Source organism: Diospyros lotus, chromosome 2, assembly GCF_014633365.1.
Source record: "Diospyros lotus cultivar Yz01 chromosome 2, ASM1463336v1, whole genome shotgun sequence".
NCBI lineage: Eukaryota > Viridiplantae > Streptophyta > Magnoliopsida > Ericales > Ebenaceae > Diospyros > Diospyros lotus.
Window position 1 is genome coordinate 39,083,258 of NC_068339.1, and position 18,593 is coordinate 39,101,850.

Here is an 18,593-nt window from a genome sequence, read left to right on the forward strand (position 1 = left end):
CAAAGAAAAAGGTTCTCTGAAAGAGAAGATGAAGCCTAAAGGTGGAGTCAAGAAGCCAAAGCAAAGTCCAGTCGAAAAGGGAAATTGCTTCCATTGTGGAAAACTTAGGCATTGGAAAAAGAATTGTAAGATTTACCCAGAACTAAAGCATAAAGGTTTTGATTCAAGTATATACTTTGTTGAAATTAATCTTTTAGTTAATGATGCTTCTTAGGTATTAGATACTGGATGTGGTAGTCATATTTGCAATGATTTGAAGTTGATGACAAGAAGTAGGAAACTAAATAAAGATGAGGCATCTCTACGGGTTGGGAATGGAGCAAGGGTTGTTACGGTAGCCATAGAGACAATTTGTTTAGTATTAGAATCTGGAATCAAGTTAGTTTTGAATTATTGTTTTTATGTGCCAGACATTATCAAGAACATTATTTTCATTCTTGTTTTGGACAAGGAAGGTTTTAATTTTATAATTTTTAGTGAAGTTTGTTCTATTTTTAAAAATGGTCTTTTATATGGTACTGGTGCATTGTCAAATAATTTGTATACTATTCAAACTAATGATTCCATGATATGTCTATAACAAAATAACAAAAGAAAGGTTGATAATCAAAATTATGCTTATATGTGGCATCTAAGGTTAGGTCATATATCCAAAGACAGGATAAACGAGTTGGTTAAAAATGGGTTGCTGAACTTATTTGACTTATAGTCACTTCCAACTTGTGAATCATGTCTTAAAAGAAAGATGGTAAAATCTCCATTTGTGGGACAAGTGGAACGTGCATCTAATCTATTGGATTTGATCTATACAAATGTTTGTGGACCATTAAATGTTAGTGCAAAAGGTGGTTTTTCTTACTTCATTACCTTCACCGATGACTATTCACGGTATGGCTATGTGTATCTTATGAAGCACAAGTTAGAACCCTTTGAAAAGTTCAAGGAATTTAGGCATGAAGTAGAAAAACAGATGGGAAAAAGTATTAAGGTCCTTCGATCTGATCAGGTGGGGGGGGGGGAGGGGGGAGAATGCTTGTGTATAACATTTATTGATCATCTTAAAGAGAATGGGATTCTCTCCTAACGGACTTCACCAGGAACACCACAACTCAATGGTGTTTCTGAATAAATAAATCGAACCATGATGAGTTTCGTTGATCTTTTTTTTTTATTTTTTTGGGGTTATGCTCTTGAAACAACTGCTCATTTATTGAATAGAGTTCCCTATAAATCTTTACCTAAGATTGTAACATCCCGCATCGAGCGACAGGAAGGACATGATCAACTTACCCTAATGGGCCTACGCGAACTTCCTAGTGGTCACCTATTCTTGAACTATCATAGCTCAAACACGCTTAACCTGAGAGTTCTTTATCCACATTTAGCCCAAATAATATCCAGCCAGTATTGTTTCCTTATTATCCTTAATATATACTAACTTCTCTAGAGTCCCTTATTGGATCTGATCTTGGGCTATCAGGGGATTACATTCTCCCCCCCCCCGCCTTGAGCACATGACGTCCTCATCATGTGACCTTACAACTGGTTTCAGATCTTCTCCCCTTTAGGGGCTTCCATCCTAGAAGTCTGCCACTCCCCGCTTCTTGTTCAGGCCCCCACACCTTGGTGCCACTCCCCGCCCTCATCGGACTGCCTTCTCCAAGGGTTAACTCTGATACCACCTATAACATCCCGCATCAAGCAATAGGAAGAACCGAATCAACTTACCTTGATAGACTTACGCGAATTTCCCAAGGGTCACCCATCCTTGAGCTACCCTAGCTCAAGCACACTTAACCCAGGAGTTTTTTATTCACATTCAACCCAAAAAGAATTCAATTGGTGTTATTTCCTTCCTTACTATCTTCGATATATATACTAGCTTCTTTAGAGTCCCTTCTTTAACCTGACCTTTGGCTCTCGGGGTATTACAAAGACTCCATATGAAATGTGGTTTGGTAAGACACTCAGGTACAAATATTTAAGAATATGGGGGTATCCTACCTATGTCAAGAAAACAGTAGGAGACAAGTTGGATAGTAGATCCATTAAGTGTAAGTTTGTGAGATATCTAAAAGAATCAATTGGATATTACTTCTATTATCCCCTTGAGCAAAAGGTGTTTGTTTCAATGAATGCCACTTTTCTAGAAAAGAAGTTTCTATTAGATGGGAATAATGACAATATGATAGATCTTGAAGAAATTCAAAAATGACAAACTACTATCTCACAACAAGTGGAAGTAGAAAATATTATTGAACCTCAAAGTACACAATCTCCACGGAGATCCCAAAGGGTCTCAAGACCTCTTGAAAGGTATGTTTTCTTAGTTGAGAGTAATGAGGATAATATTCTCTTGGATGTAGATCTAAGAACCTACAAGGAGGCGATATTTGATATCGACTAGGGAAAATGATTAGAAGCTATGAAATCTGGAATGGATTCCATGTACTCTAACAAAGTGTGGACTTTAGTGGATCCTCCTGAAGGTATTGTACCTATTGACTGTAAATGGATTTACAAGTGAAAGCTTGGAGTTGATGGAAAGATAGATACTTATAGAGCTCATTTGGTGGAAAAGGGTTACACTCAAAGCCAATGTATTGACTTTGAGGAAACTTTCTCACCAGTAGCGATACTTAAGTCCATTAGGATTTTACTTACCATAGCTTCATATTATGACTATGAGATATGGAAAATGAATGTGAAAACAATCTTTCTTAATGGTGACATTAAGAAGGATATTTATATGAAACAACCAGAAAGATTCATATCCAATGGAAATGAGTAAAAAGTTTGCAAGCTTTAAAGGTTTATTTATGGACTAAAACAAGGTTCCTGAAGTTTTAACATACGTTTTGATGAGACAATCAAATTGTTTGATTTCATCAGAAACATGGATGAACCCTGTGTGTATAAGAAGGTCAATGGGAGTGTAGTCACTTTTTAGGTGCTATATGTTGATGACATACTATTCATTGGGAATGATGTAGGTATGTTGCAAGCAACAAAAGCATGGTTATCTACTCACTTCTCCATAAAAGTTTTATGCGAAACATCTTACATTTTTGGGATTAAGATCTATAAAGATAGATCCAAAAGGATGCTTGGATTGTCCCAATCGATGTACATAGATAAAATGTTAAAGAGATTTAACATGGAATGATCTAAAAAAAGATTCCTTCCAATGTGCCATGGGATTTCTCTCTCCAAGTCAATGTCTCCAAAGACTCCAGATGAGAAGAAAAGAATGGCATCTATACCTTATGCTTCTGCCATAGGTAGTATAATGTATGCTATGCTATGCTATGTATAAGATCTGATGTCGCACATGCTTTGAGTGTCACAAGCAGATATCAGTCTAATCTAGGTGAGGAGTATTGGAAAGCTGTGAAAGAGATTATTGATGAGAGGTCAATATTTTCTAAATCTTAATGAATTATATCCCTATTTTAGCTTTATAATTATGATTTAAATAAATAATTATTTGCATTACATATTATTACAGGATAAAATAAGGAAGTTGACTTCTACAATTAATTAGGGGGAATAAATTGAAGACGTTGGATTACCCATAATTGTTGCTCAAATTTATGGGCCAACTATGGAGTCTAGAGGATGTTTCAAGTGCACTTAGCCCAACTATCAAATATAATCCAACATAAGAAAAGCCCAAGACTAACCAAAGGCCCAAGACCAATCAAAGGCCCAACAAAGCCCAATTTGTAGAAGACTTTTCTTTATTTTGTATTTTTTTTATGAGTGATTTACCACCTAAAGTCTTTTGTATTCTTATGAGTAGTCCACCACCTAAAGTCTTTTATATTTTTTGTTTTTTACCTAATTTTCTTCCATTAGTTAGGTGAATGTTTTGTGAGTGCCCATTAGATATAATTATGTTTAGTTGAATAATTGTGTGGTTTGTATTGTATCTTGTGGGCTATAAATAGCTCACTTGGGTGCATTTGTGAGAGTGTGTTATTACTTGAATAAAAGTTTAGTTTTGTTCTTAGAGTTTCACTTAGAGAATTGCTCTTATTCTCTCTCTTGTTTTCTCTTGTAATTTTACTTCATTTCTTACTTCTTTTAAATTCTTATGTCATTTATTGTTACTTTATTATCCACCACCTAAATGGCCGGTTAATTTCTGCCTTTAAATTTTTGTAATTTTAATTCTTGTCTTTTAATTATCTACCGCCTAAATGGCAGGTTAGTTTCTGCTATTTTAATTCTTGTCATTTAAATTCTGTTATTTAAATTACGCCATTTAAATTCTTGTCAATTAACTTTTAAATGAAAATGAGTAGCTAAATCTAATCTTGGGTTAAGGCAAGGATAGTGTCCAACGCCAATGATTCCCAAAGAAAGCTGCGCTTTAAATGAGTAACATTAATTTAAATTTCAGTATGAGTGTGTTTTAATTATTGAAAAATCACTAGGTTTGGATTGAAGCGTAAGCCTAACTTAGAGCTTTCATGTCACGCATAAGAGTTACTAGAACTGAAAACGCTATCATACCCAAATTCGGATGATTAATTTAGTTGTTTTGTGTATTAATTGCAATTGAATTTATGGTAGTTGCTTAAATTAAAATCTCGCATATCATGTATGGGGATTGCTTAAATTAGAACTATCATCATTTCTAATTACATTTAATAACAAATCTTCATATTTGAAATTAAATTAATGTTACTAAACTTGTCTACTAAAATTTGGGAATCAAAGAGTTGGTGCTGAAATTGTCTTAACTCAAGTGCTATCCAATTTTATATCCTCACATTAAGTATTTATTTCAACTTTTACCTTGCTTTATTTTCTAGTATCTATTATCAAAAAAATCATAAAAAAATTCTTGTTACCAATCCATCTAAATGCGTGTGCGTGTGTGTGACATTCTTTTTCTTTTACCATAAATAAATCTCTCAATAGACGACCTGGACTCATCCAGAAAGTATAAATTTAAATTTGGACTACAACTGCACTCGTACACTGACGAGTATAAACCTTTCACCTAAATAAAATATATATATAATTTTTATTGTGTTTTATTTTGTGTTTTAATTGCAGGGTGAGAGTGCAGCCAATTATTAAGTACTTGAGAAAGACGAATGACACTTTCATGGTTTATGGAGGAGGTGAACTGAAACTGTAATACTTTACGGATTCTAGTTTTCAGTATGATGTAGATGATTCAAAATCTGTCTGATTATATATTCACCCTTAATAGTGGAGCAGTTTGTTGGAAAAGTTCTAAACAAGAAACAACTGTAGATTCCACCACTGAGGCTGAATATATTGCAGCATCAGATGTTGCAAAGGAGGCTGTTTGGATGAGAAACTTTATCTCAGCATTAGGAGTGGTTCCTACTATAATTGATCCAGTTCTCGTGTATTGTGATAACAATGGTACAATTGCACAAGTAAAGAAACCGAGGTCTCATCAAAGATCCAAACACATATTGCAGAGATACCATTTAATCTGCGAGATAATTGATCAAGGTGACATTCAAATGGCGAAGGTCGCATCAATAGAGAATGTAGCAAATCCCCTCACAAAGCCATTGTCACAACAAGTGCTTAAACGTCATTTTGAGAAGATGGATTTAAAATACATGAGAAATTGGCTTTAGGGCGAGTGAGAGATTGTTAGTGTTATGTCTCACAAGCCAATTACATTTTATGTAAAGGATCGTACTTTTCATTATGATTCTTTTTATTCAATCAATTGTTATTACAAAGGTATTATGTTTTATTTGTCATTAATGATTGTCGTCATTATTTATTATAATCTATATTTGACAAAATCCATAAATCAAATAGACTCATAGAATATGATCGTGCATAGAGATGACGATCATGAAACATATTTCTTATAAGTCTTGATCTTAAATGTTCCTAGTCATAGAGTTATTAGAAATAAATACTAATAACTCAGATAGACTAGCACATATGATGCATGCTTAATCAGGGAATGTCTTGTTTCATGGATATTAGTGTGAGGACATTAGTGCATATATGTGGGTGCTTATTAGAAGAATAAGTACACTGAACTAACCTGTTACAGAATTCCTAATGGTTATTGTTTAATGTCGAATTGGAATTCTTGTATTGCAATTGTGTAGACTGGTCCTTAGACTTGAGATATCATGGTAGTCTTATATTTGACTGGTTGCGTCTTGGTGCTATTTGGATTCTAAAGTAATCGTTAACAAATTGTCATTAGACATGGCCTTGTCACATATGAAAGCTTATGAATATCAATAAATGATTCATCACTTATCGTCCAGATAAGAGGATGTCCTATGTATTCCAATAATTTCATAACTGTGAAAATCCTTGGCCAAGGTGAGGTGGAAATCAAAAGGTGTTTTCATTTCACCTTTCAAGTCATAAATTTGAAATGGATATATAGTTATTGAATAGTTAGGGTTTCGTCATAAAATCATACCCTAAATTCAATCGGGACATTGATTGATGAAATAATTTTATTGCATGGTAATTGCAATTGAAAATATCTGCATATATTTCATCATTAGTTAAGAATTCATGATATGTTGCTAGACATTAATCATGATATGTAGGGATTTTAGAATTAACAAAAGAATTGAATAGAAAGCAAGTTATTAAATCATTGAGAGGAACAGGATTGAAGCCCATAAATTAGTCATCATAATGGACACCCAACCACAAATGCAATTCAATGAAAATAAAACAAAGTCATAGTGTAATTAGGTTGAACACTTATTTATCTAAATAGTAGTTGAGGAGTATCCCTAGTTCCAATCCTACGATGAGAATGCTTGAACTAATAAGGTTTTAAGAAGAGATTCAACTTTGAATGGGTTCAATGTAGGTTTCTTTGAGGGGTTGGTCACTAAACACCCTCAAAGGACTCACCTAATTGAGTGTAATAGTAGGGCTATTACTATTTGACTTTGAGTAGTTTTTACAACACTCAACAAAAAACAAGATACACGTGCATGACCCTAAGACATAAATCCAACTAGAACTTCTTATATTCTTGGATCGTGTGTGACATTCATTGAAATTTGAATTATAGAATAGAGTTCAAGATTTGTATTCTTTCAAATGAAAATTGGGCTTACATTAAGAACATGTTTGAGTAGAAGACACCTACACCTATTATATACACTTTTATTTTGGAGCATAAGGGATAAAAAGAGGTTTGTGGGAGAGATCCTATTACTTAAAAATTCATGAAAAAATAAATATATCTCAAGAGGACAACATTACTAAATTTGGCGTCAAACGGGATGTTTTAATTCTTAGGAGAAGACATTGGCATGCCTCGATTTACACGGGTTAAAACGACATAATTTTTGTTTGTCAAATGCAAATACATTAATGTTCTTTATGATATATCATAATAATATATCAAATATCATTTCAAATTTAACAAATTACTTCATCCAATGATCTGTTGCTCGCGCACGCCGGCATGCGGGGGGTGGGGTGGGGCTCATGCTTCCCCTCTAATTTTGCTCGCGCACGCCGGCATGCGGCCGGGGGTCATGTTTCCCCTCTAATTTTGCTCGCATCAGACAAATTTTATGTTGTTTGTCAGGCAAACCTTATGTTACTAGAGGGATCCCGTTGGGCAAACCTTATGTTGTTTCCGCTTTCACTTGTATATATACTTCTGCAGTAATTCTGCAACTGAAAAGGGGACAAAAGACATTTAACAAGAAGACAAAGCAAAAGAGCAGAAGCCGCCGTTAAAGGCAGAGGTGGAGAGAGAAGCTACCAATTAGGAAAGAAATCAATGCTTATATGGCTTTGGCTTGGATTTGCAGTGGTGCAAAGAAAAAGAAAAGTTAACAAAATAGCAGTCGTCCTCTAGACAAGAGCCAGGGGCCTGTCAAAAATCTTGATCGCGTTCTTAACAGCTTCAATGTCGGTGTCGATCAGCTTCCCCGTCTTCGACGAAACAATCGTGCATTTTTTCTCTTCTGCGTCCGGCACAAACAGTTTCCCCTTCTCCGCGGATGAAAACAAAGCGATGCTGCAGCAAAAGTAGACTCAGGTTTCAAGGGTCTTACTCGAGTTCACGAGATGGCTTCTTCGAGAAGACGACGCTTACCAGGGCTTGTCGCGCGCTTGCGCAAGTTGAATGGCCGCAGTGTTCGTCGCTATTACTCCCATGGAGTCATTGATCAGAGCAGCCAGCTGAGAATCACATATCGCAGCGTAACAATCACAGCGGCAATTCTACTTCAGCAGTCAATTCTCCATGGATCTGATGGAAGAATTACATACCTGGCCCGGAGTAGTGATGAAAACGATACTGGCGTCGTCTCCGACAACGTCCTCGACATCTTCCCTCTCTTTCTCGTGCGGGATCACGAAAACCGGCCTCGCTCCCCTGTGTCATGGTTTCAAATTAGCAATCCGATTGCATCCTCGAATCTGCTTGTAGTTCACGTCATCGAAACCATACCTTATTGCCTCGGCAATCTCAGCCCAAGCTTGGATCGGCAGCAAGCTATCGGCGTCTCCCCTGGACTGCATCGAAGCTTTCGAATCGAATTGTATGCCATGGATCACCACAAATTTTCCTTTCTCCGCTCCGGCGTTCTTGTACTTGGCCTCTACAACCCCTCTCAGCTTCCTGGAAATCGACACCTTGAGCGGCGGCACAGGATGCCTAGGCACGTTCCGAGCCGGCCTTCCCAGCCAATCGAGCATCTGGTGATACCTAAACGGAAAAGATCATCGAGACAGTGCATCGTCAGAAACAGATTAACAATTAAGTTGTAGGAGATCATACATGGAGTGGAACAGCAAGATAGGCATGTTTCCTCTGTAACTAACATGTTGTATCCGCCCTCGGAAAGGTTCATGCTGGGCGGAACGAATGTTTCCGATAGAAGCAATCCGGCTCCGGCAGCATTTACGTTTGGGTATACGTAGCTGACTCTATCTCGGGCGGTTGACATGAACAAGAATGCAGCATGGCCGAGCCCCGCCAGTTTGGTTGATAGGATCATATCGTAATACCTACTCTGAAAGGTAAAATAAATTTTATTACATACATAAAACTGATGATGCGCTTAATTAGGGTCAGGGCCTTTGGAGTGGTCTCATCATGCAGAGTGAGTGACTTGAACCTAATGGAATGATTGCCTCGTTCTCCTACACAGCCATAGAGGGACAGAGACACTTATAGAATAGAGTTATGAAGATTAAAATATCTTTGTTTAAAATATAAATTTGTTAGGATGTTATTGTCGACATTATCACATTATCACACGCTTAATTATCGTTTTTCTCCTTTCTCTTATGGTCATATGATCGTTGATGCTATCGCCTCATCTCGTCACCATCACATTATTGCCTCATTGACCGTCAGAGAATGCGATAATGAGGTGAGGCGATAGCATCGATGATCATGCGGCTACTGGAGAATGGAGAGATGAGAGAGGTGAAGGCCAGGTAAAGGTATTGGGGGTCTTTTTGACCCAATTTTGTAAGCCCGTGTGTAAGGCCTTCCAACAAAGTAGAATAATCTATGATTACCTACCTTCATTAGTCCGACCATGTCAGTGTACTCAGATGGGTCGGGGAAGTCATTGTCCGTTTCGTAAACATCAGCCCACCTCACATTCTTGTTCAGCTCGTAGCTCTGCTTTCCTCTGGCCGACGCCACCACATCCACCTGAACCCCGGGGTACCGGTCCTTAATCAACTGAATGGCCGGGAAAAACAGCAAGTTCTCGTACACGCCACCCGAGATGACGCAGCAGCATCGCCGAACGTCGCCCCTGATCTTCAGCCCCAGGGAAGCGATCTCCACGTTGTACCCCATCGGGAACTTGAGGAATCCGTACGGATTTTTGGGGTTGTCGGGTGGCCTGGGATCTTCTTCCTGCTTCCCGTCGGCGAACAGCGATCCGTACTCCAAGTCGGGGTCGTCGCCGTCGTCGAAGGGGTCGAGCCAGGGGTTCTTCTTGGCATTTGGGCGGTGGAGGAGGAGGCCGCGGCTAGGTTTTCTGGGTTTGGTGGGGAGATGGTTGTGGTCGGAGAAGCAGAGATTGGGGAAATGGGTTGAAGAAGTTGGATTGGTGGGAAAGGCTGAGATGGATTTGGGAAGAACGGCGGTTCCGGCGGTGGCCATTTTTGAAGGAAGCGGCAACCAGTGCTTTGGTGCTGCTCCTATGGTTGTGGATCAGTTAGCAGAAGGTGGCAGTTGAATGAGTGGAAGGGAAGATGGTAGGATAAGCGGGTCCCTTTGGTTCTAAGTTTTACAAAATATAGATTTCCAGAAAATAGAAGAAATTCGAAGCTTTGTATATGTATGTATGAAAGTTTTTGCAATTTTAGGTCATTTATAGGGAGATATTATATGATTTAAAAATCTCTAATTTTTTTTTCAAATAATTTTATAGAGACATTTTTAAACTTTAGAAAAGTTTAAAACTATCTCATGTTTGCTTTACTCACACACTTCATTCAAAAATATTTTGAAACGGACAAAGTGAGTGTCTGATTTTTAGAGGCATTTTTAGGTCATTTTGAGACTTCATGCAAATGACTCAAATTACAAAAATTCTCAATGCAATTTATCCAAAATTTTACTTGTTTAAAATTTCTTTTGTCAAAATTTTGCTTGAATGGAATTTGTCGTATAATGTTTTTGTTGTCACCATGGCATAACAATACAATTTATAGTCTGGGAATTCATAATCAAGCCGTTTTAAATCCTTTAAGAGAAAACATGATCAGAGAATATATGATAGTCTCTGCATGAATATTTCGAAACTTAGGTTAGATTCTTGAATTTGCATAAGATTTATAAGCAACATTGAAGTCACTGTTAGAACTTTACCATTTTTGGAATGGAACATCTTTTATTTATAAAGGAGCATGACAGTTCGTAATAAATATCTTTGATATTCCAAGATCAATTAGGATTAACATTTTTATGAATGATACATATCCTTTAAGGAATTTTTTTTAAAAAACAATTAAATATCAAATTTATAATATTTGCGTATTATTCGAGACGACTCCCTCATGGGAATGGTCTCTAAGAGACCTTATGATTTCTCATGACCTGTGTCGGTCTCTAGAAGACTCTAGTGTCTTGAAACCATATTCAGTTTCCAAGAGACTCCAATCTTTTAGAATTGTCCTTATTAGCTCACATCTCCTGTAAATATTTCAATCTCCCAAAAATTGTTAGATGGGCCTCTTCTAGGGCTGGCAATAAGTCGAGCTAGGCCCCGCTCGATTGATTTTAGCTTAGCTCATAGCTCGGCTCGAGCTCGATATGAGCTAATTTTTTTAGCTCGAGCTTGGCTCGATGATGACTACAAGCTGGCTCGGCTCTACTTGGCTCGAAATTGACTATTACCTTACTTTTATGTATATATATATATTTAAATAATATATGCGATATATATAATATATATATTTATAAAATTATTAAGTATATCTTTATATTATTGAGTATTAAGTAATCAATATTTTTTTATTTAATAAATTTATAAAATTAATATATATATATAAGTATATGGCTCATGAGCCAAATGAGTTGAGCTAATGGTAGCTCAAGCTCGGCTCATTTACTAAATGAGCCAAATATTTGAGTTCAAACTTGGTTTATTTGTATCATGAGCTATCTTATTGAGCCAATTTTCTAGTCGAATCTTAAGCCAGCTCACGACTAGCTCAGTTCATTGCGAGCCCTAGCCTCTTCTATGATGTCCATCTTCCTTTCTTTTGATTTGGGTTTTGTCTTGTGGTGGGCTTTAATTCACAACACATCAGTTTTCTTTATTGTAAAAATTTACTCGTACAAAATTGGTTTTGTCAAAATTTTTATGCATTTTTTTTTTTGTATAAAAATTTAAGTAGGAGTATAATTGTTATACGGAAAAATATAATTAATTATTTCATAATTTTTTCTCATACCTTTTGAAAATTATATAAAGAAACTAATATTTCAAGATATTTTTGAGACTACAAATCATGTTATTATGAATAATAATAAAACTATATAATATATAAATAAACTTAATAACAATTCGCTCTCAGGATAGGAAATAGGATATGGTAGGTAATTAATATAATTTTTGAAATGTTTTAGCACCATCAATATAATCCATCGCACAAAATGCCATTAAAATAATTTAGGTTGCACACAAATGGAAATAAGAAATATTTTCGATACGAAACGAAAATAAAAAAATAATAATTTTTTTAAAAAAATAGGAAATAAAAATGTGAGTTAAAGTATAAATTAAAAAATATATATAAAAATTGAAGAAGAGAATTGAAATTAAGTGCGATGGAATTAGAGATGACAATTGGAGATCAAAATTGAGAGAGGTTGAAGATAAAGATAAGGAATAAAAAAATAGAAGATTATAAGGAGATTAGAAGAATATAAGAATTGGAGAAGAGAAGTGTGGCAATTAGAATTGGAGGAAGCCAAGTTGTCGCAAGCAAAGTGCAACGAAGCGGTAGAACAAAAGAGACGGACATCACAGGAAAGAATAGAGGAGCAGCCCACGCAAGCAATGGCTGCATGGTGGAAGCAAAATTGCATTGCGAAAGCCGTAAGGCTGAGGCAACAGACGGACGCTGGCACAAATTTGGTTCACACAAATCTGTTCCAAATCTCTAGGGAGCATTAATATGTTATTCATTTATCTTTTCTTTTAGAAAGGGAACAACTGGCAGTGACTGCGAGAAGGAACGACAACCTTTGGCGAGGCTTGATCTTTGAGATTCGACAGCAAAGAAGCAGCAAGCTCCGATGCACGACAAGGAAACTTCAGGATTTAGAAACGCAAAAAAGGAAAAGACTAAACTAAACACTGGATCGGTCGTTGGAAACGCAATTTCAGCTATTTTTTGTAATTTGCGAAATGTCCTCGAAACATTTCACAAATTATAAAAAAGGCCCGAAAAATGTTTCAGGCCATCTTTGTTGTTTCCGTGCTTCAAAGAAAATAACAACCTAAATAACTTTTTGTAAGAAGGACTTGGCTCATATGTATTATGTAATATGCTTGTGGTATTATGAGAATTAGGATATTTTAGCCGTGTGAGAAGATAAAAAATAGAATTGTCATAGATAGAGTGAAAAAACAGACAATATCAAAATAAATAGAGGAAAAAAAGAAAAATACTTCATGAAAAATTATTTGACATTAATTCCATAGGTTTAGATGGTAGGACCTTAATAATGTTGTTAACAAGGTCCTAAAATTAAAGAGGTATGTCATAAAATATTCAGAAATATGATTTTAAATACTTAAATTTGACTGTTCTATACTAATATCTTGTATATTTGCATTAATCTAACACAAAGTACAAGACTTAATATAGAATGTTATCACATGTATCAAATATGAGTGTCTAAATAACATTTCCGTGTAAAGTGTTTGTAGAATCTGGAACTATCAATACCATTGTTCTCGTAAATTAAAATAAATATATAATAATAGTAAGAGGAAGATGTTCACATTTCTCCACATTACCAAGTCTATTCAAAAGGAAAGAACACAAACTTTGAGATTATTGCCATCTTTGATGCACAGAAACGATTCGGAGACATTGTTTCGACATTTTTGAGACATTTCCTGTTTCAGAAATGTCAAAGACGACCCAAAATATTTTTTGGGTCATTTATATAATTTGTGAAATGTTTCGGGGGCATTTCGCAAATTACAAAAAATTATCAGAAATGTATTTCCAAAGACCGATTATTTTAAAGATGGAATTGCTTTTATCTCTAACTAGCCAATATATAACTAACACTTTTCTTTTTTAGTTTTCTTTACGTTTACAACACATGTCCTTCACCTTTAGCAGTTCAACCTTAAATCAATTGGCATTTTCGAATCTCGAAAATCATCGCCGTCGTTCGATCGTCAATTGCTTCTTGCTTGCTCAATGCTCGTGTCGCCGTCGATCGAGTCTCGGTCTCGCAATCATCGTTCCCTTTCTCGGTTGGTTGTTCCCTCTCGCATTTGTTGTCGATTACTTCTTGTAGCTCAGTGCTCGTGTTGCTATCGATCGAGCCTCAATCTCGCGGTCGTTTCCTCTTGCACTTGTCGTCGATTGCTTCAATATACTTGTCGCCTATTGCTTCAATGCTTCTTGCTACACATCTGTAGGTAATTTTTTTTTATATATTATAATCTCATAATACTGTTAGTTTAGATTGCATGGAAATGGATACGAAAAACGTTTCCGATACGAAACAGAAACGAGGAAACAACATTTTTTCAAAAAAGTAAAAAATATGGGTGGATTAAACAAAAATCTGTAAGCCTTCTTAGAACACCATTTTCTTGCACAACATCTCTCTCATTTTCATTTTTTCTCAAGAATACATCTGTAAATCACTAATTTTTTAAAATTCAACTGTCTAATCTTGGATCTGATCATATTTTTATCGTGAAAGTGACCCTAATCTATAAGAATGTAAGTCTTTTAGTTTTATCAATAATTATTTTTACTTTTTCAGTACAGATCCATGATATATATGTATATACACGCAACTTGGGTTTGGTTGAAAGTTTAAGCTTAGAGTTGTGAAGATTCAGCTATGTCGGGTGGTTGACTCTGATCGCCGGAAACCACTAGCCATGGTGCCCGATGGAGACTACTAGGGACATTTATTAGTTATGATCGAAAATTAAAAATCAGATCTATGAAAATTTAGTTATTAATTTGGCTCACTTTTGTGTATGTTAAAAATTAGAAGATCATGGAAATCTTCGGCTGTCAACGATTGCTAACGGCTGCTAGTGGTAGGGGTTGCGGCTGGTTTATGTTATTTTTAAAGGATATGTATTGGATATATTTTGAGAAAAAATGCAAAAAAATAATTTCAACAACAATTATTTAGCTATATACCATTGTAATTACAAATATGTTAGAAAAGATTAATCACTAAAAAGAAGAAATAAAATTTAAAATATTTGAAGTTTCTTTATAATTATTATTTATAGAAACTAAATAATAGTATTAGCATTCTTTACTTAAATATAATAATTTATTTTTTATTTAGATATGAAAAAATTTCTCATAAAAAGAACAAGGCTAGAGCAAAATTCAATTTTTGAAGCAAGTGGGGATCGATAACATTCTAAGTATAAGTGTGTTGATTTAGACAATCTTAAAGAAGATGCAGGATTGTGAAAGAGTATTTCGATTATCATTATAAGGAAAGAGATGAAATTTGATGAGCTTATTTATTGAAAGATCTATGTCAACCACGAGGGGACCACTTTTCAAAAAAAAAAAAAAAGAAAAGAAAATGAAAGGCATTATTTCCAGCCAAAATGGTTTGATGAGTTCAACAATTGGTTAGAGTATAGCATTGAAAAAGATACAACCTTTTGTTTGTGTTACTATCTTATGAGAGAGTATGTTGGCGAGCAACGTATTAAAGGTGAATCTTTTGTTTCCGGGGGGGAGGGGGGGTTCAAAAATTGGAAGAAAAAAGACAAACTTCAAAAATATGTAAGAGGCCCCATGAGTGCTCACAATTATACTTGGAGAAAATGTCAAGCTTTAATGAATCAAATGCAACATATTGAAACTTTTTTATTCTAGACAATTCGAACAAGCTTGAAAGGAGTATCGAACCCGTTTGACTGCAATAATAGTCTGTCCAATTTCTTTTGCATTAGGGATTGGCATTTTCGTGGTCACAATGAGTCCAAAAGTTTATTAAATCAAGTTAACTTTTTGGAGCTTCTAAAATTTCTTGCTGATCACAATGAAAGTATCCACAATGTTGTGTTGAATAATGCTCAAAAAAATCTTAAGTAACAACTCATGATATCAAAAAATGAAATTGTGAATGCAGCAGCAATTGAAACTACCAATGCAATAATTCATGATCTTAGAGATGATTTCTTTTCTATCTTGGTTAATAAGTCTTGTGATGTGACAATCAAAGAACAAATGATCGTTCTATTGCGTTATGTGAATAAAGAGGAAAGTATCATTGAACGGTTTTTTGGTATAGTTCATGTTAATGACAACTTCATTATCACTTAAAATAGCAATACAATCATTGTTCTCAAAGTATGGGTTGAGTTTGTCAAAATTACGTGGTCAAGCCTATGATGGAGCTAGTAACATGAGGGGAGAATTCTATGGTCTTAAAAGTCTTATTTTAAGAGAAAATCAATTCGCTTTCTATATTTATTGTTTTGCTCATCAATTTCAGTTGGCTCTTGTAGCAGTTGCAAAAAGTCATAGTCAAATTGCTCTACTTTTCAATTCTCTTAGTAATATTGTGAATGTTGTTGGTGGTTTGTGCAAGCGTCGAGATATTTTAAGAGAAAAGCAAGAAAATAGTCATTAAAGCATTGAGTAATGGAAAAATTACAAGTGGACGTGATTCAAATCAAGAAAGTAATATCCAAAGACTTGGTAATACCCGGTGAGGATCACATTATAGTACATTGATGAACTTGATTGTTTATATTCTTCTGTTATTGATGTATTGAAAATTGTTAAAGAAGATGATACAAGTTCAGAGCAAAAAGGTAAAACTTATGCTTTATTGAATTTAATTCAATCTTTTGAGTTTGTATTCAACTTGCATTTGATGAAAAATGTCTTGGCATTACAAGTGAGTTGTCACAAGCATTGCAAAAAAAAAGATCTATTGTAAATACCATGACATTGGTTAAATTATCCAAACAATGTTTACAAACAATGAGGGATGACGGATGAGAATTTTTACTTGATGAGCTTTCCTCTTTTTGTGAAAAACATGATATTGTAATTTCGAACATGGATAATGTTTATATTATTCCAAGATGCTCAAGGCGTAATGCTAAACATCATACTAATATGCATTATTACAGAGTTAGAATCCAAATAATTCTTTTCATGCTTTTGACAAGGATAAATTGGTTCGTCTTGCTTAATTTTATCCATTAGAATTTTCTGAAATTGATCTTATGGTACTTAAGAAACAATTGGAGACTTATATAATTGACATGTGGTTTAATAATGAATTTTTGGAAGTTAATGGGATTGGTGGTCTTGCAAAAAAATTAGTTCAAACGAAAAAAGATGTCAAGCGCTTTTACTGTTGGGATTCAAGGTGTGGATTTGCAGGATATCCTTAGCATCATGAGCTTCCAAAGAGGCAGCATGCCCTTCCGGTATTTGGGGCTGCCTCTTGCAGCTCAGAAGCTAAGAGTGAGCTTTTATATGCCTCTTATTAATAAAATTTTGAATTATATCAGTTCATGGACAACTTCTTCATTATTGTATGTTGGGAGAACAAAGCTAATTCGGGCTGTTCTTTAAGGGGTCAAATGTTATTGGCTTTCAATCCTCAATGTTCCTAGTGTAGTGATTGACAATTTATCCCGATTGTATAGGCTCTTCTTATGGAATTCAAAGATCTCTATGATTCCTTGGAGGTCTGTGTGTATGCTGAAGTTTGAAGGTGGCCTGGGCCTCAAAGATCTTAGAAGCTGGAACACTGGGCTGCTATCCAGGATTTTATGGAACATCCACTCCAAGAAAGACTCTCTTTGGGTGAAATGGATTGGCCACTAGTATTTAGGGGCAGCATCCATATGGGAGAGGGAGTGTAGAGATGATGATTCCTCTTTATTCAAGAAGCTGCTGAGTATCAAGGACACTCTGGTATAGGATGGAGGTTCCCTCAATGGAATAGTGGCTATTTTAGAAAGGTGGAACAAAAATGGGTCCTTAAGCACTAAGGCATCGTATGATTATTTTAGTCCCAAGGGGCAGAGAGATAAGTGGGCTTCGGTGGTTTGGAAGTCCAACCTTATCCCAAAGCATGCCTTCATTTTGTAGCTGTGTGCCAAGGCGAAAATCCTCATGAAGGATAAGTTTTTGTTCCTTGATATTGATCGCTTATGCCCTATGTGTGGTGACACTGATGAGTTTGTGAGTCATCTTTTCTTTCAGTATCGGATCAACGTGACCATTTGGAGCTTGATTAGAACTTGGCTAGGCCTTGCTCGTGCTATGTCTTCGTTGCCGAGGGCGCTTAAGTGTATCCAGCATCAAGCTAGAGGTTCTTCTTGGCTGAGCCAAGTTAAAAGGATGGCTCTGGCAGCCACAGTCTACCACATTTGGGTGGCTAGAAATCATGCTGTTTTTGAGAATGTTAAACCCTGTTGCGAGAGCATTTCTTATAGGATTAAAACTTTTGTATACAAAGCTATGTTTTCTTTGTATCCCATGTTTTAATCCAATACGAATCTCTTGCTCAAGAGCTTTAGTTTTTGTTTGGTTCTCTTTGTCCTGGGTATGCCCGGTGTATACTGTACATTTTGATCTTTATACATATAAAAAAGATGTATATATGTTTGTAAAGTTAGTTTTAATTCTTTTTGTTGCTACTACAACCATTGAAAGAGCTTTCTCAGCCATGAATCTCATTAAAAATCGTTTGGACAATCGAATTGGTGATTAATAGATGAATGATTGTTTGGTTACTTATATTAAGAAAGAGACATTTGATACAATTGACAATGAAAGAATCATGCATCGGTTTCAGAATATGAAGACTTGGTGAGAGCGCCTATAATTTTGTGAAGATCTAAATA

At 35.5% G+C, this 18,593-nt stretch overlaps 1 protein-coding gene across 1 annotated transcript; it reads right to left on the reverse strand.

Moving 5' to 3' along the window:
- Positions 1 to 7,749: 7,749 nt before the first annotated feature.
- On the reverse strand, positions 7,750 to 10,238 carry LOC127793970 (photosynthetic NDH subunit of subcomplex B 1, chloroplastic). Its single transcript, XM_052324805.1, has 6 exons — positions 9,542 to 10,238; positions 8,833 to 9,023; positions 8,459 to 8,716; positions 8,278 to 8,383; positions 8,102 to 8,187; positions 7,750 to 8,023 (listed from the first exon to the last, which is right to left on the reverse strand). The coding sequence occupies exons 1-6, from the start codon at positions 10,133 to 10,135 to the stop codon at positions 7,858 to 7,860; spliced, it is 1,401 nt and encodes a 466-aa protein (XP_052180765.1). The 5' UTR covers positions 10,136 to 10,238; the 3' UTR covers positions 7,750 to 7,857.
- Between the last annotated feature and the right edge of the window lie 8,355 nt (positions 10,239 to 18,593).

Excerpts from the sequence above, each read along its gene's own strand:
- LOC127793970 (XM_052324805.1), bottom strand. The coding sequence starts at position 10,135 with ATGGCCACCGCCGGAACCGCCGTTCTTCCCAAATCCATCTCAGCCTTT. Across the intron at positions 9,024-9,541 it reads ACATGGTCGGACTAATGAAG|AGTAGGTATTACGATATGAT; the intron begins GTAGGTAATCAT and ends TTTACCTTTCAG. Across the intron at positions 8,384-8,458 it reads GAGATTGCCGAGGCAATAAG|GGGAGCGAGGCCGGTTTTCG; the intron begins GTATGGTTTCGA and ends ACCATGACACAG.